Below are 27,033 nucleotides of genomic sequence, written 5' to 3'. Positions count from 1 at the left end.
AAACTTTGACTGATTCAGCAAAGAACTCCCTGGAGTCACTGAGGAGGGAGGGAAGTCCTGACACATGTAGTGCTAAGTTGAAAGCAAGGTTTCGCTTTAATGAATACAATTGGCACCAAGGTGAGAAACAGTTTAACTGCAGATTACATGTCAAATTCAAACAGTTTGAATTTAAATTCATAAGTTTATTAACTTATGCGGAAAAGAGACAGTGGATCCGGATGTAGCTCCACTTGTCAAACCATGGTTGAGCTGCAACCATAGATGGCAACAGATACAAGAGGTCAGCAAAAATCAGCAAGAAGTATCCTATGAGAACCAATTGGCGATATGGAGTTTACAATAAGGAGCGCTGTATATTTTCTATTCTTATTTGTAAATGATGGGTTACACATTCCTCACGTCAGCAAAATTATAATAATAATGCACACGTTCACTGTTCTGCAGAGCTGGCTGCTAAACGTTTACCAACACAGGGGCCCCATGACCTAGCAATGTGCTCCCACTGTGGTACCCTTCTGTAAAATTTGAAACAATGTATTTCTGCATTCTTTTTCTTAAAAGGATTGCAGATTGTATGTACATGATTCCGCCACACAAAATTTGGATCAGCCCCCAGAGAAGGCTTCTTGTCAACTGTATACACTAGGCAGAAGTGGTGAAAATGGACATGATGACCAGTGATGAACGGAGACGTGGGAAAAGAGGGAGAGCAGTGGGGTCCATGGTGAGGAGAGGACAGGAAGAAACCCCAGCTGGGGAGGCCCCTTAGGGGGCCTGTGGAAATGTTTAGAAAGAAAGTAAGAAGGACTGCTGCTGGGAGGTGCTTATGAAGAAAAGGAAGCCGGCGGGTGAGGGGGGCAGATCACAGCCAGGAATGCAGCCCCAGGTCCCTCCCACACCCCAACTCACCTTCTCATAGTATCTGATCTCATACTCCGTGCCGTTGGCCCCAGGGGCTCCAGCGGGGATGGGCTCCCGCCATGACAGGGACACACTCTGGGGCTCCACTCGGTCCCTGCGGATCTCATCCTCCTCCCATGGTGCTGAAAGTAAGTAATGCAAGGTTCTGGACCCAGATCTGACTGTGGGGCAGGGACAGGGGCTGGAAAGTCTGGACAAGCGGGGATTAGGGGCGGGGCTACTGGAGCCACAGAAGCATGACCAAAGGGGCTGTGGGGGACAGGATGCTCCTGAGGTGCGGGGCTTGAGGGATAGCGTCTTTGTGGGACTAGAGGGAAGGGAGGCCCCTCTCACCCCACAGCTCTCTGCTTCCCTGGCTCCTAGGGGGAAAGCATCAGGCCACGTGCTGCTTGCCCACACCCTATACTCCAGCTTCCTTCATGATGGCTGGTTCTAATCCCCCAGGCTCTTTCTAAACTTTCTGCGGTTTGGAGACATTAGAGAGCACAGAAGGCAAGAAGACAAGCTACTTAACTATTCTAATAGTCTGGGCAAGAGGTAATATACTCAACAAACTAGGGATAGAAGGAAACTACCTCAACATAATAAAGGCCATATATGAAAAGCCCACAGCTAACATCATACTCAATGGTGAAAAGCTGAAAGTTTTCCCTTGAAGATCAGGAATAAGACAAGGATGGCCACTCTTGCCACTTCTATTCAACACAGTACTGGGAGTCCTAGACAGATCAATCAGGCAAGAAAAAGAAATAAAAGGCATCCAGATTGGAAAGGAGGAAGTAAAATGATCTCTCTCCACAGATGACATAATCTTATATGTAGAAAACCCCAAAGATTCCACAGAAAACACTGTTAGAACTGATAAACAAATACAGCAAAGTTGCTGTATACAAAATCAAATCACAAAATCATTTGCATTTCTACACACTAACAATGAACAATATGAAATAGAAATTAAGTAAACAATCCCACTTACAATAGCATCAAAAAAGATAAAATATTTAGGAATAAACTTAACCAGAAAAGCAAAAGACTTGCACACTGAAAACTACAAGACACTGCTGAAAGAAACTGAAGAAAACACAAATAAACAGAAAGACATCCATATTTATTGGGACTTCCCTGGTGGTCCAGTGGTTAAGAATCTTCCTTCCAATGCAGGGGACGTGGGTTCGATCCCTGTTCGGGGAAATAAGATCACAAATGCCGCGGGGCAACTAAGCCTGCACGCCGCAAATACTGAGCCCACACGCCACAACTACAGAGCCCACGTGCTCTGGAGCCCACGTGCCACAACTACAGAGTCTGCACGTCACAACTAGAGAGAAGCCCATGTGCTACAACTAGAGAGAAGCCCACGCACCGCAATGAAGAGCCCGCGTACTGCAACAAAAGATCCCACGTGCCACAGCTAAGACCCAACACAGCCATAAATAAATAAATAAATAAATAAATAAATAAATAAATAAAATCTGTGTTTAAAAAAAAAAAAGACATCCATATTTACGGAGTGTAGACTTAATACTGTCAAAATGTCCATACTACCGAAAGTGACCTAAAAAAATTCAATGCAATTCCTATCAAAATCCCAATAGCATTTTTTGCAAAAAAGCTGTGCAGCATGTGGATCTTAGTTCCCCAACCAGGGATTGAACCCACGCCCCCTGCATTGGAAGCACAGAGTCTTAACCACTGGACCACCAGGGAAGTCCCCAGTGCTGGGGAATTTGAATATCCACATGCAAAAGAATGAATTTGGGCCCTTACCTTCACCACATACAAAAATTAACTCAAAATGAATTACAGGCCTAAATGTAAGACCTGAAACTATAAAACTCCTAGAAGAAAATATAGAGGAAAAGCTTCATGATATTGGATTTGGCAATGATTTCTTGAATATGACACCAAAAGCACAGGCAGCAAAAGTGAAAATAGACAAATGGCACTACATCAAACTAAAAACATCTGTACAGTAAAGGAAACAATCAACAGAGTGAAAAAGCAACCTATGGAATGGGGGAATATATTTACTAACCACATATCTGATAAGGGGTTAATATCCAGGATATAAAAAGAACTCCTACAACTCAACAATAACAACAAAAACCCACAAATAACCCAATGGGCAGAGGACTTGAATAGACATTTCTCCAAAGAAGATGTGCAAATGGGCAATAAGCACATGAAAAGATACTCAATATCACTAATCATCAGGGAAATGGAAGTCAAAACCACAATGAGATATCACCTCATACCTGTTAGGATCAAAAACAAACAAACAAACAACAACAGCAAACAAAACAAAACAAACAAAAAAACAGAAAATAACAAGTGTTGACGAGGCTATGGAGAAATTGGAACCCTGTGCACTGTTGGTGGGAATGTAAATTGGTGCAGCCACTATGGAAAACAGTATGGAGGTTCCTTAAAAAAATAAAAATAGGATGCAACTAGAGATTATCATACTAAGTGAAGTAAGTCAGAAAGAGAAAGACAAATACCATATATCACTTAACATGTGGAATCTAAAATATAACACAAATGAACCTATCTATGAAAAATAAACAGAATCAAGGACGTAGAGAACAGACTGGTGGTTGCCAAGGGGGAGGGGGCTGGAGGAGGGGTGCAGTGGGAGGTTGGGTTTAGCAGATGTAAGCTTTTATACATAGAATGGATAAAAAACAAGGTCCTACTGAATAGCACAGAGAACCATATTCAGTATCCTATGGTAAACTATAATGGAAAAAATATTAAAAAATGTATATATGCATATAACTGAATCACTTTGTACAGCAGAAATTAACACAACATTGTAAATCAACTATACTTCAATTAAAAAATTGATAAAAAATACAATAGGGCTTCCCTGGTGGCGCAGTGGTTGAGAATCTGCCTGCCAATGCAGGGGACACGGGTTCGAGCCCTGGTCTGGGAGGATCCCACATGCCGCGGAGCGGCTGGGCCTGCGCGTCTGGAGCCTGTGCTCCGCAACAAAAGAGGCCGCGATAGTGAGGGGCCCGCGCACCGCGATGAAGAGTGGCCCCCGCTCGCCGCAACTGGAGAGGGCCCTCGCACAGAGACGAAGACCCAACACAGCCTAAAATTTAAAAAAAAATTTTTTTAAATACAATAAAATAAAAATAGAACTACCATGTGATGTAGCAATCCCTCTTCTGAGTATATAGCCCAAGGAAATGAAATCACAATTGTGAAGAAAGTTCTGCACTTCCATGTTCACTGCAGCATTATTCACAATAGCCAAGATATGGAAACAACGTAAGTGTCTGTTGACAGATGAATGGATAAAGACAAGAAAATTATATACGTATATATTTAATGATATGTTTTTCAGCGATTAAAAAAAAGATATCCTGCCATTAGCAAAAACACAGATGCACCTTGAGGGCATTATGCTAAGTGAAATAAGACAGAGAGAGACAAATACTGCATGATCTCACTTATATGTAGAATCTAAAAATGCCAAACTCGGGACTTCCCTGGTGGCGCAGTGGTTAAGAATCCGCCTGCCAATGCAGGGGACGCGGGTTCGAGCCCTGGTCCGGGAAGATCCCACATGCCACTGAGCAACTAAGCCCGTGCGCCACAACTACTGAGCCTACACTCCAGAGCCCGCGAGCCACAACTACTGAAGCCCGCGCACCTAGAGACCGTGCTCCACAACAAGAGAAGCCACCGCAATGAGAAGCCCACGCACCACAACGAAGAGTAGCCCCCACTCACCGCAACTAGAGAAAGCCCGCGTGCAGCAACGAAGACCCAATGCAGCCATAAATAAATAAATAAATAAATAAATAAATAAAAAATAAATAAATAAAAATGCCAAACTCATAGAAACAGAGAGTAGATTGGTTTTTGACAAGAGCTAGGGGGTGGGGGAAATGGGGAGATGTTGGTCAAAGGTAGGAACTTCCAATTATAAGATGAATTACATCTGGGGATCTAATGTATGGCATGGTGTACTTGAAAACTGCTAAGAGAGATCTTGAATGTTTTCACCAGACTCATAAAACATACTTACGTGAGGTGACGGATGTGTTAACTAACATTCCCATGGCAATCATTTCACAATACACACATACACCAAATCATCACATTGTACACCTTAGACTTACACAAAGGTGTAATTCAATTATATCTCAATAAAGCTGGGGGAAAAAATACTGTGATGTAGACATACAATGGAATACTATTCAGCCTAAAAAAAGGAAGTCCCATCACATGCAACAACGTGGATGAACTTTGAGGACATTATGCTGAGTGAAATAAGCCAGTCACGAGAAGACAGATTCTGCATGATTCCACTTCTATGAAGTATCTAAAGTAATCGAACTCTTAGAAAGTAGAATGGTGGTTGCCAGGGTCTGGAGGGAGGGGGAAAGAGGAGTTGTTGTTCAAGGGGTATAGAGTTTGCATTTTGCAAGATGAAAAAGTTCTAGAGGTCTGTTGTACAATAATTGCATATAGTTAACACTACTGTACTGTACACTTAAAAATGGTTAATTTGGTAAATTTCATGTTATATGTTGTTGGTTTTTTTTCATGTTATATGTTTTTTACCACAATTAAAAAAAGTATTGATGCCCAGGTCATAAACCCAAAGCAATTAAATCATAATTTCTGTGGGGTGGGACTCAGGCATTAGCATCTTTTTAAAAAGCTTCTCAATGATTCCAGTGTGCAGACAGATTTGAGAACCTAGTCTACATAATGTTGGGGGGACAGACAGTAGTAAACAAAAAGAAACAAACAGAAGTGTAATCATGCCAGAATAAGGTACCACCAGGTTACTGGGCGGAAAGATCATGACTTCACTTTAAGTGTGTTGAGCAGAGGGGTTCCCAAGAGAAGATGTCAGAAAGGCAGCTGGATAAGTGGTTCCAAGGCTCCCAAAAGGTATCTGGGAGGGTGATAGAGATCCGAGAGCCATCAGGAGGTGATTCGATGAAACTGCCCAGGGCAATGCACAGAGAGAGAGAAGGCAAAGCTTTCAGGAAACAAGCCCAAGAAAAGGCAGGCAAAGGAAGAGGACCTTGGAAAGGAGAAGCCAGAGAGGTAGGAGGAAAAACCAGGAGCAAAGGAGGCTACAGAAGCCTAGGGAAGAGAACATTTAGGAAGGTTCCTTCCTGACTCTTCCAGTTATTACTTATTGGGCCACAAGCAAGAGCCTCGGTTTCCTTATGTGTAGATTGGAAACAATAATGACCTCCTTAGGCCTGCTGTGAGAATTTTATGAATTAATGCATATGGAGAGCTTAGCACAATACCTGACACAGAACAAGCATTCAATACCAAGTTTACCAGCAAGAGGAGCCGCTGGTTGACAGTGTCATATGCTGAGCAGAGACGGGGCAAGATGATTCAAAGTGCCCACTGGCTTTAACAATGTGGACGTTCCTGGTGACTTCAGGGGATAGAGGGAAAGTGGACAGCAGGTGGCAACGGGCCGAGGAAGTGGAGAGAAGGGCACATGGAGCTCACTCTTAGAAAAGCATATAAACATGGCTTCCAGTTTTAAATGGTAACCATCTAGCAGGCTCCACCTCCAGTCTCTCCCAAATTCTAATTAAAACCCAAAGATACAGAAAGAGTTGAAAACACAGAATGTCACCGTAAACTAATCTTGACAGCTGATTGCCAGAATGGGGTGATGGGGAGTAGAGTGGCATATTTCCACCTATGATAAAGCCAGTGGTACTGGACTGAAAAATACAATTGTAGTGCACCCCCAGGCTATGCTGCTCACAGAGTGACATTGCCTCCCATCCTAAAAATAACTTGGAAGATCCTTTATCCTTCCTCCCACTGTCTGACCCTTAAAAAAAAAAAAAAAAAAAGCAAGGTCTTTGTCAACTGGACAACGAATGCACGGCCATCACTCTACTGCATAGTTGCTTTGGAGGAAAAGTGTTCTTCCCTATCCCCAGAGAGTGCCTCTCAGCCTAGATACACTTGGAGATGGCAGCTCCCAGAAAAGATGTAGGCACAAAGGGAAGAAGAGTGATGAAACATCCTAGGAAGGGGCACAATCCCTTGTAGATACAGATGGAGGGCAGAGATAGGAAAGAGCCAGGAATGTCATTTTTTAAAACTGCATTTGTTGAAAGTTATCAGATGGCCAGGATATAGAGGTAGGAGAAGGTTGCATTTCAGCCCCGCAGAGCTATGTTAGATGAAAGCCTGATAAATCCTGACAGTGGAGCTAAAACCTGAGCCCAAGCACCTGCCGTCGCACTGTAGATTGGTAATGAGATCAGTCAGCACCAAAGTGGGGCTGAGAGTACAGCAGACACTACTGGAAACCTATTCAACGGCCATATCCCCCTTCCCCGCTGACTGAGCCCAGTTTTTGATTCAGGGTCTACTGTCTGCCCTGAGATGACTCAGGTTAACTCTGATTGTTCTAAAACATCTGTGTGCACTCATTCCCTTTGCCAATAATTGGGTTAGGGTTGGGTTCATAATCCAGTTCTGGCCAACAAAAGGAGAAATCACCTAAGGGGAGGAGGGATTATGGGAAAGGTTTCTGGCTTTTAAAAAGATACCAACATTTTCTGTGTCTACATCTTTATTCCTGCCCTGCAACTGAGGACATGGGGTGGGAGGGCGAAGCTGGGGCAAAGTGAGAGTAGCATCGACATATATACACTACCGAATGTAAACTAGCTGGCTGGTGGGAAGCAGCAGCATAGCACAGGGAGATGGGCTCAGGGCTTGGCGATGACCTAGAGGGGTGGGATAGGGAGAATGGGAGGGAGGCTCAAGAGGGAGGGGATATGGGGACATGTGTATGCGTATGGCTGATTCGCTTTGTTGTGCAACAGAAACTAACACAGTATTGTGAAGCAATTATACTCCAATAAAGATCTATTAAGAAAAAAGAAATAAAGGAATAGAGTCACAACTAAAAAAAAAAAAAAGATACCAACAAGGAAGAAACAGTTCTTTCTCTGCCCTGGATCGTAAGGATATGATGATGTCTGGAGCAGCTGCATCCAACTTGCCACCATAAGGGAGCCAGCCTATGTTATAAGGATGGCAGAGTGGACAGAAAGAAAGAACCTGGGTCCTTGAGGGCACTGTTGAGCTGCTAAATTAACCAAGCTCTAATTCCCCTCTTCTTAAGCTAATAAGTCATTTCAGTCAAATGTCATTTGCACTGAGATGTATTGTTACTTGCAGCTGAAAGCCTCACAAACCAGTAAAAAGGACAATTCATATATCTTGTTTTGGTTTTTGGTTTTTTTGGCAAACATCAGCTATTTCCTTGTTCGAGAACAAGTAAACAGAAAACACTAAGAAATTGGGCATATGAAAAAATATTTCTGAATAAGCAAAAAAAAGTATTACTCTAAAGACTCAGGAGGGGACTTCCCTGGTGGCACAGTGGTTAAGAATCTGCCTGCCAATGCAGGGGACACAGGTTCAAGCCCTGGTCCAGGAAGATCCCACATGCCGCGGAGCAACTACTGAGCCTGCGCTCTAGAGCCCGCAAGCCACAACTACTGAGCTTGCACACCGCAACTACTGAAGCCCACATGCCTAGATCCCATGCTCTCAGCAAAGAGAAGCCACCACAGTGAGAAGCCCGTGCACCGCAATGAAGAGTAGCTCCCGCTCGCCACAACTAGAGAAAGCCCACACGCAGCAACGAAGACCCAAAGCAGCCAAAAATAAATAAACAAATTTTTTTAAAAAATGAAGACTCAGGGCTTCCCTGGTGGCGCAGTGGTTAAGAATCTGCCTGCCAATGCAGGGGACACGGGTTCGAGCCCTGGTCTGGGAAGATCCCACATGCCGCGGAGCAACTAAGCCCGTGAGCCACAACTACTGAGCCTGCGCGTCTGGAGCCTGTGCTCCGCAACGGGAGAGGCCGCGACAGAGAGAGGCCCGCGCACCGCGATGAAGAGCGGCCCCCGCTTGCCGCAACTAGAGAAAGCCCTCACACAGAAACGAAGACCCAACACAGCCAAAAATAAATAAATAAATTTTAAAAAAAAAATGAAGACTCAGGAGGAGCAGATCTTTAAGAGCGATTAATATGACAGTTAGAAGAACAAGTAAGGAGACTGTTTGGCATCTTCAAGAAGATGAAAGAAAACACAGCCTCCTGAAATAGGAGCAGAAGGCCACGAAGAGAAAACAGATGGAGAAGAAAAAGAAACAGGATGAGATGAGATAAAAGTGGAGAAAGTGAGAAAGGCGTGTAGGGAAACTAAAAATGCATTAGCAAAATCAAAATATTTAAAAGTCATTACAAATATAAGGAATTTAACAAAATTACAAGCAGAATGGGAAAGTTAAACCTCTTAGTCCTTGGAACATCAAGTAGACAATAAGAAGGAAATAGAAGAATTGAATAATATAGTACTTAATATATATGGAGATGGAGGAGGAGAGAACACTGCAGTATAAAAATAATACGCATTGCTTCAAGGTAGCCATAGAATAGTTAAAATGTTTACCATACCTTAGCCCTCAAAGAAAACCACAATAGTTACTTTATAAAGTAAACATTGGGGACTTCCCTGGTGGTGCAATGGTTAAGAATCCGCCTGCCAATGCAGGGAACACGGGTTCGAGCCCTGGTCCAGGAAGATCCCACATGCCGCGGAGCAACTAAGCCTGTGCTCCACAACTACTGAGCCCGCGCTCTAGAGCCCGCGAGCCACACTACTGAGCCTGTGTGCCACAACTACTGAAGCCTGCGTGCCTAGAGCCTGTGCTCCACAACAAAAGAAGCCACTGCAATGAGAAGGCCGCGCACTGCAACAAAGAGTAGCCCTTGCTCGCCGCAACTAGAGAAAGCCCGTGCGCAGTAACAAAGACCCAATGCAGCCAAAAATAAATATAAAAATAAATAAATAAAATAAAATAATTTTAGTCGAAACTACAATACTAGAAGAAAACACAGGTGTAAGTCTTCATGACCTTGATTTAGGCAATGGTTTCTTAGATATGAAACCAAAAGCACAAGCAACTAAAGAAAAATAGATAAACTGGACTTGATCAAAATTTAAAACTCTGAGCTTCAAAGGACACTACTAAGAAAGTGAAAGACAGGTGGCTGCCAGAGGTGGAGGTGAGAGGTGGGCAAAATGGGTGAAGGTTAATCATTAGAGAAATGCAACTCAAAACTACAATGAGGTATCACCTCACACCAGTCAGAATGGCCATCATCAAAAAATCTACAAACAATAAATGCTGGAGAGGGTGTGGAGAAAAGGGAACCCTCTTGCACTGTTGGTGGGAATGTAAATTGATACAGCCACTATGGAGAACAGTATGGAGGTTCCTTAAAAAACTAAAAATAGAACTACCATATGACCCAGCAATCCCACTACGGGGCATATATCCTGAGAAAACCATAATTCAAAAAGAGTCATGTACCACAATGTCCATTGCAGCTCTATTTACAATAGCCAGGACATGGAAGCAACCTAAGTGTCCATTGACAGATGAATGGATAAAGAAGATGTGGCACATATATACAATGGAATATTACTCAGCCATAAAAAGAATCGAAATTGAGTTATTTGTAGTGAGGTGGATGGACCCAGAGTCTGTCATACAGAGTGAAGTAAGTCAGAAAGAGAAAAACAAATACCGTATGCTAACACATATACATGGAATCTAAAAAAAAAAAAAAAAATGGTTCTGAAGAACCTAGGGGCAGGACAGGAATAAAGACGCAGACGTAGAGAATGGACTTGAGGACACAGGGAGGGGGAAGGGTAAGCTGGGACGAAGTGAGAGAGCGGCATGGACATATATACACTACCAAATGTAAAACAGATAGCTAATGGGAAGCAGCCGCATAGCACAGGGAGATCAGCTTGGTGTTTTGTGTCCACCTAGAGGGGTGGGATAAGGAGGGTGGGAGGGAGATGCAAGAGGGAGGAGATATGGGGAACGTATGTATATGTATAGCTGATTCACTTTGTTATACAGCAGCAACTAACACAACATTGTAAAGCAATTATACTCCAATAAAGAAGTTAAAAAAAATTTTTTTAAAGAACGGGTGAAGGTGGTCAAAAGGTATAAACTTCCTGTTATAAAATAAATAAGTCCTGGAGATGTAATGTACAGCGTGGTGACTATAGTTAATAATACTATATTGTATATTTGAAAATTGCTGGGACTTCCCTGACGGTCCAGTGGTTAGGACTCCACATATTCACTGCCAAAGGCCTGGGTTCAATCCCTGGTCAGGGAACTAAGATCCCGCAAACTGTGCAGTGTGGCCAAAAAAAAAAAAAAATTGCTAAGAGAGTAGATCTTAAGAGTTCTTGTAACTATGTGTGGCTGTGGATGATCTAGACTTATTGTGTAATCATTTTACAATATATACAAATATCAAATCATTAAGTTGTATACCTTAAGTTAATATCATGTTATATGTCAATTACATCTCTGTTGGAAAAAAAAGTGAGTGGCAACCCACAGAGTAGGAGAAAATATTAGCAAACCATGTATCATAATGGTCATTATGTGTTGAACTGTGTCCCCCAAAAAAGATATTTTGAGGTCCTAACCCCCAGTACCTCTAGAATGTGACTTTATTTGGAAATATGGTCTTCACAGAGGTAATCAAGTCAACATGAAGTCATTTGGGTGGGCCCTAATCCAATGTGACTGGTGTTCTTCTGAATGGGGGGAAATTTAGACACAGAGAGGGACTCTCATAGAGAGAAGATGATGTGGAGACACACAGGGAAAAGAGGGCCATGTGACTGGAGTGATGCATCTACAAACCACGGAAGGCCAAGGACTGCCAGCAAACACCAGAGGCTGGAAGGAAGGAAGGATTCTCCCTTAGAGCAGTCAGAGAAAGCATGGCCCAGCTGACACCTTGATTTCAAACTTCTAGCTTCCAGAAGTGTGAGACAAGAAATTTCTTTTGTTTTAAGCCATCCAATTTTTGGTACTTTGTTATAGCAGCCCTAAGAAAGTAATACAAAGGTATACAGAATATACAGATTAGACAAAAAACCTCTTATAACTCAATGACAAAAAGAAAACCCAGCACATGAAAAGAGGTTCAACATCATTAGTCATTATGGAAATGTAAACTAAAACTGCAGTGAGATACCATTTCATATCCACTAGGATGGCTAAAATCAGCAAGACAAACAAGTGTTGGTGAGGAGGTGGAGAAACTGGAAGCCTTGTACAGTTGCTGGTGGGAATGTAAAAAGGTACAGTTGCTTTGGAAGACAGTCTGGCAATTCCTCAAAAAGTTCAGCAGCTCCTCAAAAAGATAAAAAAGTTTCCATATGTATTGGTCAGCTCAGGCTGCCATAACAAGATACTGTAGACTGGGTGGCTTAAACAACAAAAATGTATTTTCTCACAGTTCTAAAGGCTAGAAGTCCCAGACGATGCTTGCAGATTCATATTTGTATTCTAGTGAGGGCTCTCTTCCTGACTTGCAGACAGCCACCTTCTTGCTGTGTCCTCACCTGTCTTTTCCTCTGTGTATGCACAAAGAGAGCAAATGAGCTCTGGTGTCTGTTCCTCTTCTCGTAAGGACACTAGTCCTTGGGATTAGGGCCTCGCCCTTATGATCTCATTAACCTTAATTATTTCCTTAAAGGCCCTATCTCCAAATACAGTCACACTGGGGGTTAAGGCTTCAACATATGAATCTGGGAGAGACAATTCAGTCTATGACATCATATGACCTAGCAATTCCACTCCTAAGTATATACCCAAGAGGACTGAAAACCTATGTTTCCACAAAAACTTGTACATTAATGTTCATAGCAGCATTACTCTAATAGCCAAAAAGCAGAAACAGTCCAAAGTCCATAAACTGATGAATGAATACACAACATTGTGGTATATCCATACAATGAAACGTTAGTCAGCCATAAAAAGGAATGGTATACTGATACATACTACAACATGGACAAACCTTGAAAACATTATGCTAAGTGAAAAAAGCCAGACATAAAAGTCCACATACTGTATAATTCCATGTATATAAAATGCCCAGAATAGGCAAATCCGTAGAAACAGAGAGTAGATTAGTAGTTATGAGGGGCTGGAGGGGGTGGGAGGAATGGGGAGTGACTGTTAATGGGTTTCTTTTGGGGATGATGAAAATGTTCTGGAATTAGAGAGTTTGTGATAGTTGCTAGGAAAAATGACTGAATTGTACACTTTAAAAGGTAAGTGAAATTTTATGGTATGTGAATTATATCTACAAAGAAAATGACAGTATGAACAATGTGATATATTATGTATAAAAACATACTGGATGTGACCAAAGCTATTCTCAGAGGAAATTTCATAGGCTTAAAATATTAAAACTATAATATAAAAACTAAGCACTGGGACTTCGCTGGTGGTCCAGCGGTTAAGACTCCGTGCTCCCAATGCAGGGTTCGATCCCTGGTCAGGGAACTAGATCCCACATGCATGCCACAACTAAAGATCCCGCATGCTGCAACTAAGAGCCCGAATGCTGCAATGAAGATCCTGCCTGCAGCAACAAAGATCCCACGTGCTGCAACTAAGACCTGGCACAGGCAAATAAATAAATAAATATTAAAAAAAAACAACAACTAAGCACTGAACTCACCTAGAAAAAGACTTCAGGAAATCAAGAGGATGGTATTAATAAAGATAAAATCATAAAATAAGTGACAAAAGTAAAGAGCAGTGGAATTGATAAGTTCAAGAGCTGGTTATTTGTCAAAACCAATAAAATAAACTTCTGACCAGAATAATTTTAAAAAAGAAATCACAGGACACAACATGAAGAAAGAGAAAGTAGAGTTAACTCCAGATACTATGGAAAGTTTTTAAATAAGCATTTCTGGGCTAATAAATTAGAAAAAGATCATCAAAAGATTTTCTATGAAAGTACAGATTAACAAAACTGATTCAAGAAGAAGTTATAGACAAGATTGGGAACATCAGCAAGGTACAGTTTCCCAGGCAGTTTTGCATGCCTTCAAAGAATGATAATTATGCTATTTAAACTGTTCCAGAACAGAGAAAAAGAAGAGATTATTCCTGATGCCTTTTTCAAAGCCAGCCCAAAATGCTAAAACTTGACAAAGAACACAATAATTTAAAAAAACTACTCTCTCTTATAAATGTAGATGGAAAAAATATTAAAATATAAGCAAATTAATTCAGCAAATATTAAAAGAATAATACACTCATCTGCAGTAGGGTATAATCTAGGAAGGCAAAAAGAACTCACATTGAAAAAATCCATTAATAGAATTCATCGTATCTAAAGGTCAACGACAAAAAAAGTGGTCATCTTGAAAGATGCTCAAGAAGCATTTTGTAAAATTAACATCCATTGCTGATTTTTCTAAAAAGTTCAGTAAAAAGTGAAAGCATTATATGGCCAAGGGGCTAAAAGCAGGGCTTTGGTATTAGACAGACCTGAGTTCAAAGATGGGTCTCGACTACTAGCTGGCTGACTTTGGATAATTCACTTGGCCTCTCAGACTTCAGTTTCATCATCTAAAAGATGATTATCATTCGATTTAAATGAATTAATGTAGAAAATCATATTGCACAGTGCCAAACACAGAGCAGCACTCAATCAGTGACAGCTCAGTATTTTTATTAACAAAATGGAAACAGAAGAGTATTTCCTTAACATGATTTTTAAATCCATCTATATCAAAACAGGATTGTTATCAGGAAATACCAGATAAAAATTTGTGTTACGTATATTATACAAAAGGGGTTTTATAGTAGATAGTTCTAGGTATGGATATAGAAATAGAAAAAAATGTGGAAGGATATACTCCAAGATATTAGTAGTTGTATATCTCTGGATAATAGGATTATGGCTGCTCTTTTCCTATTCTGAATTTTTTTAAATGTAAATGCAATAGCAAATGTTAAATCATAATAGAGATAGTAAAAAAAAAAAAACAAAAAAAACCTGTTGTTCCAGAAAATCAGGCAAGTTAGGAAATCTCTCCCAAAAGGCGGAGGAAATGGATTAAGAGCTGAAAATGATAAAGGAAGCAACAAGATTTGAGAATCAGAAAATGGACGTACAACTCAAGGTTTAGAAAGAGTCTTAAGAGAGAGATCAGAGTTATCAGAAGTTCTAGTCAAAGTAATAACTGGAAATAAAAACTGAAAAAAAATTTTTCCAGGAATAAAAAAAGGTATGCAGATCCAAAGGTTTACTATGTTCTAGCCAAACTCAATGAAAAGAGGTCAATATTGGTTAAATTTTATTTTCACCAGTAGGCTAAAGAATTATACAAACATCCATGTGTGTACACATTCATATTCAAGTCACCTACAAAACAATGAAGATTACCCTGGCCTCAGACTATTCTGCAATACAACTGCCATCAGACGGGGAAGTAGAGTCACAAACGGATCATACCTTCTCAGATATGAAAAGACCATACCACTCACTCACTTATCTTTCTTGCAAAGGATACTTGAAGGATTACTTGAAGCTGTACCGCAGCTGAGTGAGACAAATCAAAAGTAAATGTCAAGAATGAGGAAGGTGTAGTATAAAAGGATTGTAGGTCTTCATTTATTCATCTCAATTCCAGACTCCGAAATGTGACTGTTATGTGTTGACCAGTGAATTCTATCGCCCCTTACAGTCTGACCCTCCGTGCTTCCTTGCTCTTTTCCGGGACCAGGAAAGAGGTTGACAATGCAGCAAAACCCTTGCAGAGGTCGAGGGACGAAGTCAGAGGGATACACACAGGGTCCCTCTTTCTAAGACAGGAAAGAAGGAGGTATGATTCTGGTTCCCACTGAAATTTTTGAGAAGGGAGGGCAAAAGATTAAGGAACCTTCCACCTCTTTTGCCGGGAAACGAGAGGCAAGGCAACTGCAGAGTTGGATGTGGGGCATAGGCTTTCTGCGAGGTCAGGAGGAGGAGGAGCACGCACTGGCTCCCGCAGAATCACTAACACTCATAACCTCTCTGGCCCAGAGGCACAGAGTCACCTGCATCCTCAATCTTTCCTCCGTGGCCTTCGGGAAGGGGGCTGACCTCGATGGGGGTCGCCAGGGTCGGGGATTTTTGTTTAAGACCAGCGATCGCAGTTTATCCGGGGTGGCTGCGGGCTGTGGGGATGCTCGCGGTGGGCTGGACGGGCGGGCGCGCGGGGTGCGGAAGGCCTTACCCCCGGCGCCGGTGGAGACGGTGACCTGCGCATAGGTGGCTCCCGCGGCGGCCTCCGGGCCCGACACTCCGTTGAGCGCGGCTACGCGCACGGTGTAGTGCGCGCCGGGCCGCAGGTGCAGCAGCGTGGCGGCGCGCTCCCGCAGCCCCGCCTGGCGCGGCACGAAGGCCACGCGCGGCCCGCACGGCTCGCACGCGCCCGCCGGGCCCTCGCGGCCGCAGCGCAGGCACAGCAGCGAGTAGGTGACGTCCGAGCGGCCGCCGGAGTCGGCCGGAGGCAGCCAGCGCAGCCGCAGCGCCAGCGGCGAGCGGCTCAAGCTGTACTGCAAGTCCCGCGGCGCCGACGGCGGCCCTAGGGGCACAGAGGCGGGCGCCGTCAGGGGCGGGGGGAGGAAGGGCGGGATGGGGGCGGGGCCAGTGAGGGGGAGGGACGGGGGCGTGGAGCAGTGAGGGCCGGGATGTGGGAGTGGGGCGCGGTCAGTGATGGGGTGGGAGGACGTCAGTGAGGAGATGAGGTTGGGGATCTGGGGACCCAGCAGAGTGTGAGGGGCGGGAGTGCCCCGCCTGGCTGGAGAGTTGGGAGAGGTGAGGGCGGGGATGGTTGTAGGCGGCGCACACGGTGATCCCCCAACAAGCCTAACCTCATCCCTCCGTCTGGACTGTCTCTGTTGTCCTGCTTCTTCCAACCCCGGGCCCCGGTCCCCATCACCGCCCCAGGCTCCTCTCCCTCCACTCTGCCGTCTGGGTCTCTGGCCCCCACGTGCGCCCTGGCGCTGCCGAGTGTGGAACCCCTGCCCTCACAACGCCTCGATTACGCCCTTATGGACCGCCCCACCCACCATCCGGAAGGCATTCAGGAGGGGGACTCACGGGTGCAGGACGCCGAGGGCGGGTCGCTGGGCGAGCGCGCGTAGCTGTCCTGGCACACGCAGAACGTGGACGCGTTTTCCAGGGCGCGGCTGTGCTCCGGGCACGGCGAGCAGAGGGGCCGCCGCGGGGACACCTTGTAAAACCCTGGGGGACAGGCTGCGGGGAGGAACTGCGTGAGGAGGGGGCTCCGCCACAGCTTCTGGCTCCCCCCGCTTTCCTGACTGCCCCCACTGTGGTGGGCCTTATCTCCTCGAATTGTGATGGGGAAGTGAGGGGCGGGGGGGTCTCAGCTACTCCAGCACCGCCCCGGGGGTGGCAGCTCGTGACTGAACGACGTAGTATTACTTAACCCTTAGTAAGCGCTTAACGTGCAAACACTGCAGTGTTTCTCTTTTAGTAATTCATTAAATGCTCATAACAACCTGTGAGGTATGTGCTTTATCCTCATTTTTTAAATAAGGGAACTAAGTCCAAGAGAGGTTAAGTAACTTGCCCAGTGTCCCACAGCTAGTAAATGGAGGGATTCCAACTAAAGCCGACTGGTTTGAGAGACCACACCACACTGCCCTAATGCCCACTGGAAGAAAAGGAGCCAAACTTTCCGGTTTTGATGTGAGGACAGAAGAGAGAGGCCTCGAAGGGGTGTTCCACAGTTACCCAAGGACAGACACCCACACACTCCCAGTTACAGAGACAAAAACTCTGACGCACACAAACACACACACACTTGTCAGAGCTTCCTCCCACCTCCACTATTTGGGGGTTAATGCATCATAAATCCTCTACTGACGCACTTGGTTCCCGTTTGAAAGTGGAGCCAGCCAGGTGGAGAGGAGAGGGACAGTGAAAGTTCCCTGGTTCTAGCCCTGGCACCTCCTCAGTTACTTTGCTTCTCTCACCTCCCCCAGAAGTCAATGGTTAAGAGCAAAGGCTTTTTTTATATCTAAACAACCTGGGTTTGCAGCTGAGTTGCACCACTTATTTGCCGTGTGGCCTTGGGCAAGTTCGTGACCTCTCTGAGCCTTGTATAGAATACCTACCTCAAAAAGGTGCTTGGAGGATTGAGATAAAACATGCAAACTGCTTAGCCCAGTACAGACAACAGTTATACAATAATGGTAGTAATCACTCTTCCTCCAACTCAGGCCTGAAGTGGAAACGGCTAAACACCCACTTTAAAAAATTCCTCACCAGCTGGGCCAGGGACGGAAGCAATGGCTCCTGGCCCTCCTCTCAGAGCTTGGGTGGTCCTCACCTGCTTCCCTGTCCCCGCCAGGACTTCTCTATCCCTCTCCTCTGGTTTAGCTGCTTGTGGAAGGCTGGCTGCTCTCCAGCCCCAAGAAGACATAGCACAGCAGAAGGGATGCAGACTAGCACTTGGGAAGAACTTTCAGCCTGTCTGGGAGGAGAGGGCAGAGGGCTGAGGGTTCCCATTATCTGGAAGGCTTAGGTTTGGTTGGGGGGGCGGGCGTCCATGTTGCCTAGAGTCCTGGGCTTTGGGCAGCTTTGGGCAGGGTCTCCAAAGTCCAGGAGCCTTTGGAAGTCTGCCTTCAGAATGAAGCACAGGGCTAGCTAACATCGTGGTCTAGTGGGCAACAGCCACCTGGGCTGGGACTCAGGAGACCTGGGTTCCAGTGTTAGCTCTGCCACTTCCTGTGCCTCTCTGGCCTTGAGAAACCATCAGTCAAATGAGAATAATAAGCATGGCCTGCCTACCTCCATTGTGAAGTAAGAGAGGGATCTGTTTGCGGGGGGGGGGGGGGGGGGTCCTCACCGCAGGAGGGAAAGAATGTGGGAGGCTCCTTTTCTCCATGTGTATGTGGGTGTCTGGGGTCCTAGAGATGGCTGGTCCCATCAGAGACAGCATTGCTTATTTCTACTTGGAGAGGCTCTGTTTAAAAGAGGTTGTATTGAGGGGCAGACTCAGGAAGTGACCCCTGACTCCCGGCCCCTGCCTCCTTCAGAGTTATAATTTCAGGGGTCATCTAGTTCAACTCCCACTGGCCCACCCTCCAGCAGCTTTCCTAGCAGTAGCCACAGTCTTTGCTCAGATACTTGGTAATGGGGAGCCCACCTCCTTCTGAGGCCACCTCTGCTGAACAATGCTGGCAGTTAGAAAGTGCTTCCTTTATGTTGAGTCCAAAGCAGCCTCCCTGCCTGTAACCCCCCTCATGCCACCTCATTGCAGGGGCTTGATGTGCCCTGTAGAGCTTAGCATGTCTGCTTGGGTCCCTCTGCTCCAGGGCAGTCCTACAGAGATTTGAAGACATGAGTCATACACTCTGATTTTTCCCCCAAGGGAAACCCCAAGTCTTTCAGTAATTCCTCTGGTGGCTGGGAGAGAAGGAACAAGAGTCATGGTCACTAAAAAGAGAAGCCTCCACATCCATCTGCCTTTAGAGAGGGCTCTATAATAGCTGCAGAAGGCACTTGCAGGGTCTTCCCTTTCTAAATACAAATCTGATCGTTTCCTTCCCTTCTTGAAACCCTCCAACAGCTCCCCAATGCCAACCACCCCACCCATGCCATACTGAACTCTTCTTTTCACACTTCTGGATCTTGTCCTATAATCTTACACCCCTTCTCTTCTGGTGAACTCCTATGTTTCTCCAAATCCTAGTTCAAAATAACACCTCCCTTGTGAAGCTTTCCCTGGCATCCTCCCCACCTCCATACTCCCCAAGGCAGAGTTGATGCCATTACAAATGGCCTTTGTCTGGTCTTAGCCAAAGTCAGAAGCGGCATTGGGTTCCTGAGTGTGTGTGTGTGTGTGTGTGTGTGTGTGTCTCCCTCTCATTGCCCAGAGTGTGTATCCAAACCCCCTCCTCCAACACCTGATCCAGTCATTCAACAATTTTTTAGCATCAAATATGAGCCAGGTGCTGTTCTAGGCTCTGAAGCTACAGCAGTGAATAAGGCAGACCAGGATTCTACTGTACACTGGTACAGATGCTCTTCTCCTACCTCACAGGGGGAAGAGAGGCCATCAGTTGGTAATTCCCTTCTCTACTAGCTCTTCCTGGTGATGGTGCAGGGAGTGGAGCCATAAAAGCAGTCCATTTAGGGTGTGGGCAGTAGGGCACTGTCTGCAGAGTATTTAAAAACAATGAAACTGACTAAAACATGGTCTTCTTTTTGTTAGCAGCATGTGTCAGCAATTCTGATCCACGTTGGAAATAAAATACTTCTTCCCCCAGGCCTACTGCTCCCACCACCCCCCACTTGGTACCCCACTGACTCCTCCCTCATGTGTAAACAAGGCTCACATCTACAGTAAAAATTCTCTCTCCGCCCAATGTCCTCAAGACACCATGCCCTCTCCTCCCCTTTCAAACCCCGCCTCCAGAGAGTGTTTACGATCCCTGACTCTAGCTCCTCAGCTGCCTTCGTCCTTCAATCCACTGCAGCTGGTTGCTCTCTCCATCCCTCAGCTGACACTGCTCTCACCAGGGCCACCAGGCAGACACTGGCCAATCCTCGCCTTATCTGACTGCTCACCAACACTGCAGGCCATTCGTTCCTGGGTACCTCCATCGCCCTTGGCTGCCATGAAATCACACTCTCCTCCAGCCTCTGATCACTGCCTTGCAGTCTTTTTTATGGGACCCATTTCTTCCACTTCCCCTCATATAGTGCTGTTCTGTGAGAGTTCATCATTGGCCCTCTTGCTTCATACCCCACACATTCTCCCTGGTCTGTCCCAACCACACCTGTAGCTTCAAGTAACATCTATCTCTCTGTTGCTGAGCTCCAGACCCACTTTCTAGCTACCTCCACTTGAATGCACCATGGACACCGTCAATTTGATATGTCCATCCACGCCCTGTGTTCTCTACCCCAGTCCGTTCAGTCCTCCAGGTGCAGATAGGAGAGAGAAGGAGAGATCTGTTCCTGGTGCCCCACAGACCAGAGAGTCCAAAAGAACCCCCAACATGGAGGCTCTGCCCCAGGGGGTGCAGTGATTCTAGTTGAGAGAGTTGGGTGGGATCTTAGTAGTCATCTAGTGCAACCTCCCAATCTCTCTCTCCAGCTCAAGAATCCCCCTGCCTGGGCTTCCCTGGTGGCGCAGTGGTTACCAGTCTGCCTGCCAGTGCAGAGGACACGAGTTTGAGCCCTGGTCTGGGAAGACCCCACATGCCGCGGAGCAACTAGGCCCGTGCACCACGACTGCTGGGCCTGTGCTCTGGAGCCCACGAGCCACAACTACTGAAGCCCGCGAGCCTGGAGCCCGTGCTCCACAGCGGGAGAGGCCACCGCAGTGAGAGGCCCGCGCACCGCAAGGAAGAGTAGCACCTGCTCACTGCAACTAAAGAAAGCCCGAGCGCAGCAACAAAGACCCAATGCAGCCAAAAATAAATAAATAAATAAATAAATAAATAAATAAATAAATTTAAAGAAAAAAAAATTGAATCCCCCTGCCAGCCTCTGACTTGCATATTGTCGGTGACAGGGAGCTCACTCCCTATAATGCAACCAACTCCACTAGCCCCTAGCTAATAGAGTTGGCCTACTGTAACATTCTTCCTTATGCACAGGGGAGGCAGCATGGTGTAGTAGAAAGAACTTGAGAGTTGGGCAAATCTGGATTCAAATCCCAGTTCCCCACTTCCTAACTGCAAGTGAGGTGTTAATCTCTCTGAGCCTCTGTTTCCTCATCTGCAAAATAGGGATAATGATGACTTTATTGCTGTGAATAAATAAGAAGGCCTGTGTGAGGTGCTTATCATGTTGCCTAAAATATAGGTCCCTGATGCCCCCTTATATGGAGTCAAAGTCACCTCCCATTAATAACTTCACTCACCGATTCTGGCTGGACCCACTGGAAGCACCGCAAAATGTCTGGACTCCCGGCTCCACATGCCATGGCTTCCGCACTCCCCACCCTGCCTCTTTCATCTAGGACACTCTCTCTCCCAACTGCCACCTGCGCGCTACACTCCCACACCACACCCCCCAGTGCGCTGGATACCTTCACAGATGTCACCACGTTCCTGGAATCCCGCACTGCAGCTGCAGCGGCCCACGGGCACCAGCCACTCGCCATCGGCGCCGCAGTGCATGCGCGGGGGGCTGCCGGGCTCCCCTTCTGAGTGCGCCACGCACGTTCCGGTCACCTCCACCAGCGTGGAGAAGGCGCTCTCGGCTGCGGTGGCTGGGAACGCCGCCAGACCCCGCACTGTAGCGCGGCACTGCTTGTAGTAGACGCGCACAGAGACCAGCGCCACGCATGCGCCCACGTCCTGAAAGGCCAGGTGGAAACCCCGCCGGCTGAGCGGACCGATCTCTCGCACCTCTGTGTTCAGCTTCATCTTGCGCTCGCCCAGGTCGCCCTGCGTGAAGCTCTCGTCCGCCGCGATCGTGTCGATCTTGCGGGGCCGGCTGCCGCCTGGGCGGGGATGCCCACGGCCCAGATCGGCCTCGGTTTCCAGATAGTAGACGTTGAAAGTCTCCTTGCAGGTGCCGGCGGCTCCAGGGATGCTGCTGCAGTCGCGCAGTGTGAACTGCAGCTCCACGAAGATGCGCTGCCCGCGGCCGCGGCTGATCCAGCCAGTCTGCAACCAGTTGTCCTGGTTGGGCTCCAGCACGTTGCACACCTGGTAGGTGCGGATGGGACGGTCGTGCTCGTCCACGCCGCTGATCTCCTCCCACTGGGGAGGAGAACAAAGATGTGGGCAGCTCAGAGCCAAGGCGCCCCCAAGAGGTCGAGCCCTGGCGGTGACTCGGGCTGAAACCCCCTTTCCCCATCATTTTGCATTCTCTTCTCCCCTCCTTCTCTATACACAACCCTGAAATTATAAGACGCAGAGCTGGGAGAAACGTTGGAGACAACTGAGTCCAACTGACGGGGGAACTGAGGCTCCAGAGAAAGGTGACTTGAGTGGATATACACGTCGGGTTAGTAGCAGAGCTAGGAAAGGAGTCTCCTGGCTCTCCACCAGTGCCTTTCCACAACACCAAACTGCTGTCACACTGCCACACCTCCCCACCACTACCACAAGTTTCCAAGCCTCTTTTAGGATTCCAAGTCTTGCTTGTTCTGTCAATCTATCAATCAACAGCACTGCTTGCTGGATCTATTGGGTGCAAGGCACCGTCCAGCATTGGCTCCATCCAGATGCCACGTTTCTGTTCCTAGACACAGTCAGTTCTCTTCTTGCTTTTTTTTTTTTTTTTTTTTTTTTTGTCTGACTGAAGACTCAACGTTTTCTAATAGGCCACTCTGGCTTGAAGCCAGGGCTGCTGGAGACCACATGCTCGGAGGACCATTTTGATCTGATGTAACCATGGGGAGATAAAGGGACTGAATCCTGGACCACCAGAGGATCCTTGGGACAGGGAAGGAAAGGTTTACACTTACCCCATTACTCGGCAGTGCAGTCCAGCCCAGCTCAGCCTGGGAGGCTTTGGAATCCAGGAGGATGACTAGAGAGAGGGGAGAACAGAAGTGTCAGAAAGCCAGAAGTTCAGGAGTATGAGATCCTTTGGTGAGTTCACTTTAAACTTGCTAACGGAGGGAATTCCCTGGCGGTCCAGTGGTTAGGACTCTGTGTTTTCACTGCTGAGGGCCCAGGTTCAATTCCTGGTTGGGCAACTAAGCCTCGCAGCGCGGCCGAAAAAAAAAAATGCTAACTGAGGAAACAGAGAATGTGGTGAAGGACACAAACAAGGTTTTTCCACTCCATACCTCCCCATGAGGAGGTGTGAGTAGCTCTAGTCTAAATAAAGGTAGCCACAATGATTAGGGAGGGAGCCTGTATTAGTTTCCTCTGGCTGCTGTGACAAATTACCACAAACTTAGTGGCTTAAAACAACAAAACTTTATTCTCTTACAGTTCTGGATGTCAGAAGTTGAAAATCGGTTTCACTGGTCTAAAGTGAGGGTGTCGGCAAGACTGGAGGCTCAACGGGGAGAATCCATTTCCTTGCCTTCTTCAGCTTCTAGTGGCCACCTGGATTCCTTGGCTTGTGGCCCCTTCCTCCATCTTCAAAACATACCATTCCAATCTCTGCTTCTGTCATCACATTGCCTTCTCTGATTCTGACTGCTCCTGTGTCCCTCTTATAAAGACTATTGTGATTACAACTGGGCCACCCATATAATCCAGGGTAATCTCTCCAACTCAAGATCCTTAACCACATCTGCAAAGTCTATTGCCATTTATGATAACATACACAGATTCTGGGGATTAGGATATGGAAATATTTGGGGAGTCATTATTCAGCCTGGCACAGAATCCATGACAAGTACCATAAGACTGGCTTTTAAATGGGGGATCAGTGATCCCCCCGCCTTCCCAGGTTCCCTAAATTATAACTGAGTGTCAAGAAAAGGGAGGAAAGTGAGCATATCAAAGGATTCCTGTATACATCCCTGAATTCACTCATACTTGGGGGTTCTTCTGAGGTCTGGGGTCACCAGGGATGGAGAAGACTTGAACCTTTTTAGTTTGACTCCCAAGGCCTCTGGGGAAAACGAAGTAGAGAGACCCTGCCGGCAGCAACAGAGATAAAAACCTCTCATCTCCTCAGCCAGCCCCTTTCCCAGGGGCTGTCACCTCTACTGCCTTTTGGAAGACTGTCAGGGTTCCTTTAATACATAAAGCCATGGCCCCTCCTATACCAGAGAGGCTTGAAGTCACTTTCTTCCCCCAGGAGGCATCTGACCAGCAGTCTGAATTCCGCTCTCAGCATCGGTCCCAAGAAGCACTGGTTTGGACAGCACAGCAGCAACTCAGAGACAGGAGCCCAGGCCATCCCCAAATCTTGGAAGATTCCTCATCTGGAGCTTAAGCAAGGGGGTGGGGCTCCAAGGTGAGGCCTTTAAGAGTGTTGGCCCCAGAGGCGTCAGTGACAATGGGCAGGACCGCTGACAGCTTCCTGATTTCGGTATAACTTACAGCACATCAGAATTGCATATTAGAAAGCATCAGAGATCCAGCGCCCCGACCAACCCCGAGGCCAACGCCTCAGATTCCAGCGCCTCCGGATTCTGCACCTGGATATTACGCCTCTGGATTCAACTGAGAGTACAGCTCCCCCAAATCTAGGCAAGACGGGGGCTCTGGTCCAGTGGGCAGCCCCAAACCCGGCAACTCGGATAGCGCTGGTTAGTCTACGCTTCAAAATCAGCACTGCGGACAGCTTCCTGGTCAGCACGTCGGGCAGCTCCCGGACCCAGACACACCCCGGCCCCCACGCGCGCCCCGCCACCCTCGCCTCCAGACCCCGCGCCCCCGCCGCGGCTCCGGCGCTCTACCTCCTGCTCTCCACGCAGTGGTCCCCTAGCCCCCCGCCGTTCGGGCTCCATCCCGTCTCCCCGTACTCTGATCTCACCTCCGCATCTCCCTGCCCCCACACCTCCCACATCCAATTGCTCAGCCTGTCCGTCTCACCGGCCCCTGAACCGCCGCCTCTGGCTCCCACGGTTCCTGGTCTCTTTCTTCCCCAGCCTCCCAGGTCTCCAGCCCCCGAGCTCCTCAATGCTCCTCTCTTCTCCGTTGTTTAGCCACCTTTCCCTCCGTGTCTCCGGTTCTTTGCTTCCCGCTGCCCGCTTGCTTCAAACCCCAATACCGACTCCGGTCTCTCCATACGACTCCTTCTCCCAGCACCCCAGCTCTCCAGCCTCCTGTATTTTGGCACCCCAGCCTCCAAGAACCGCCACCAGTCTCCTCACCTTCCTCGGCGGTCCCGGGCCTCCCTGGTCCCAAAAGCAAGGCGAGACAGAGCGGCATCAGGCAGATGAACAGGCGCAGCGGATGTGGGCCGACGCCGGTCTCCATGGTCCGCAGACCGAGCTGTCAGTGCGGCGGCGGCTCGAGCCGCGCCAGCCCCAGCACCGCTGAGCAGTGTCCCCGGACCCCAGCGCCGGCGGGGGGCGGGATCTCGCCGGTGACCATCATCCATGGGGACCAAGCATTATGCACCGCCGCGGGAAGTCCACCAATCCCCGCCAGCAGAAGGTGGAGGGGTGGAGTTTCATAGGCCAGGGGCGGATCAGCAAATTGGAGGGGGGGAAGGAAGGGGTCCCGCCAGTCCCCAAACCGTGGGGGTGGGGCAGCGCTGAGAGCCATTTGGGCTCGTGGGGAGGGGGATGAGCTGACGTTGGTGGCCCAGAGCGCTGAACCTTAGCCTCTCGTTCCTGAGAAGTAGGCGATGTGGGCGTGGCTTAAGGAAGAGCGAACCTCTGGGAGGCAACGACACTTGCAGCCTCTGAGCTAACCTGGAAGACCCCTTGTACCCAGGACTTGCAGGAGGTTTTGAAGCCTGGTATCGTGACCCCAAGCTCTGGGAAGCTCCTCTATCTCCCAGCCCTCGGTTTCTTCCTGGGTCTTCGGCTTCTCGTATCTCGTGGCTCCACCCCGCCCCCTTTCTCCCCGCCCTCTACACACACACACACACACACACACACACACACACACACACACACACACACACACACACACAGAGCGGCTGGAGGAAGAGGCCAAGCCCGACCCCGAGAGCTACTCGAGAAAGGAGAGTAAAGTGGAAGACAGAGTCCCACCCTACCAGCAGCCCTTCCGAGGCTGGGAAACCATGTGGACGCCAGGATGGGCGGTGATAGATTTTGCATGAATGATTGGTTCCTCAGGTTCTTGCTCCTGCTGCCAGGGCACAGGCAGCCCTCTCCACAACCACCCCTTTCCCCAGTCTGCTCAGAGCCTGGAGTTCCCCCCCCCCCTTATAATCCCTCTCCGCCCACCCCAGGGGACTGGCGAGGAGCGCAGCGGCCGGACTCCCAGGCATCAGCGAGAGAGGAGGAGCAATCCTCGCAGAGTTCACCCAGCGCTGAAGAAGCCGAAAGGAAACGTGGAACACGACCTCTATCTAGTGAAGGTCATTTATGTGCTAGCTGAGGGTTTAAGGCATTGATGGTGGGAAGGGCTGGGGCCCTCCAGGATGAGGGAGGCGGCTGTTGAGCGCCGCCATCTGGACTGAACTTGAGCGGAGAAAGCTCCACCCACCCTGTGGCTTTTCAGAGCTCTTTTCTTGGGGGACGCAACCCCTCTCCTTTGGAGGCTATAGTAGCCGGAGAAGCCTTGAGAATGAATGTGAGT

At 47.5% G+C, this 27,033-nt stretch overlaps 1 protein-coding gene across 1 annotated transcript in view; it reads right to left on the bottom strand.

Annotated features, from left to right (window-relative positions):
- EPHA10 (EPH receptor A10) overlaps positions 1 to 25,737 on the bottom strand; it is a 39,529-nt gene extending 13,792 nt beyond the window's left edge. The window contains exons 1-6 of the mRNA XM_061186767.1: positions 25,632 to 25,737; positions 23,316 to 23,380; positions 21,927 to 22,605; positions 16,958 to 17,113; positions 16,089 to 16,439; positions 913 to 1,046 (exon numbers count right to left, since the gene is read on the bottom strand). Coding sequence (XP_061042750.1) covers positions 913 to 1,046; positions 16,089 to 16,439; positions 16,958 to 17,113; positions 21,927 to 22,605; positions 23,316 to 23,380; positions 25,632 to 25,737 — 1,491 coding nt within the window. The remainder of the gene's footprint in view (positions 1 to 912; positions 1,047 to 16,088; positions 16,440 to 16,957; positions 17,114 to 21,926; positions 22,606 to 23,315; positions 23,381 to 25,631) is intronic.
- Between the last annotated feature and the right edge of the window lie 1,296 nt (positions 25,738 to 27,033).

Source organism: Eubalaena glacialis, chromosome 3, assembly GCF_028564815.1.
Source record: "Eubalaena glacialis isolate mEubGla1 chromosome 3, mEubGla1.1.hap2.+ XY, whole genome shotgun sequence".
Lineage (NCBI taxonomy): Eukaryota > Metazoa > Chordata > Mammalia > Artiodactyla > Balaenidae > Eubalaena > Eubalaena glacialis.
This window is presented reverse-complemented; position numbering and strand designations above follow the sequence as displayed.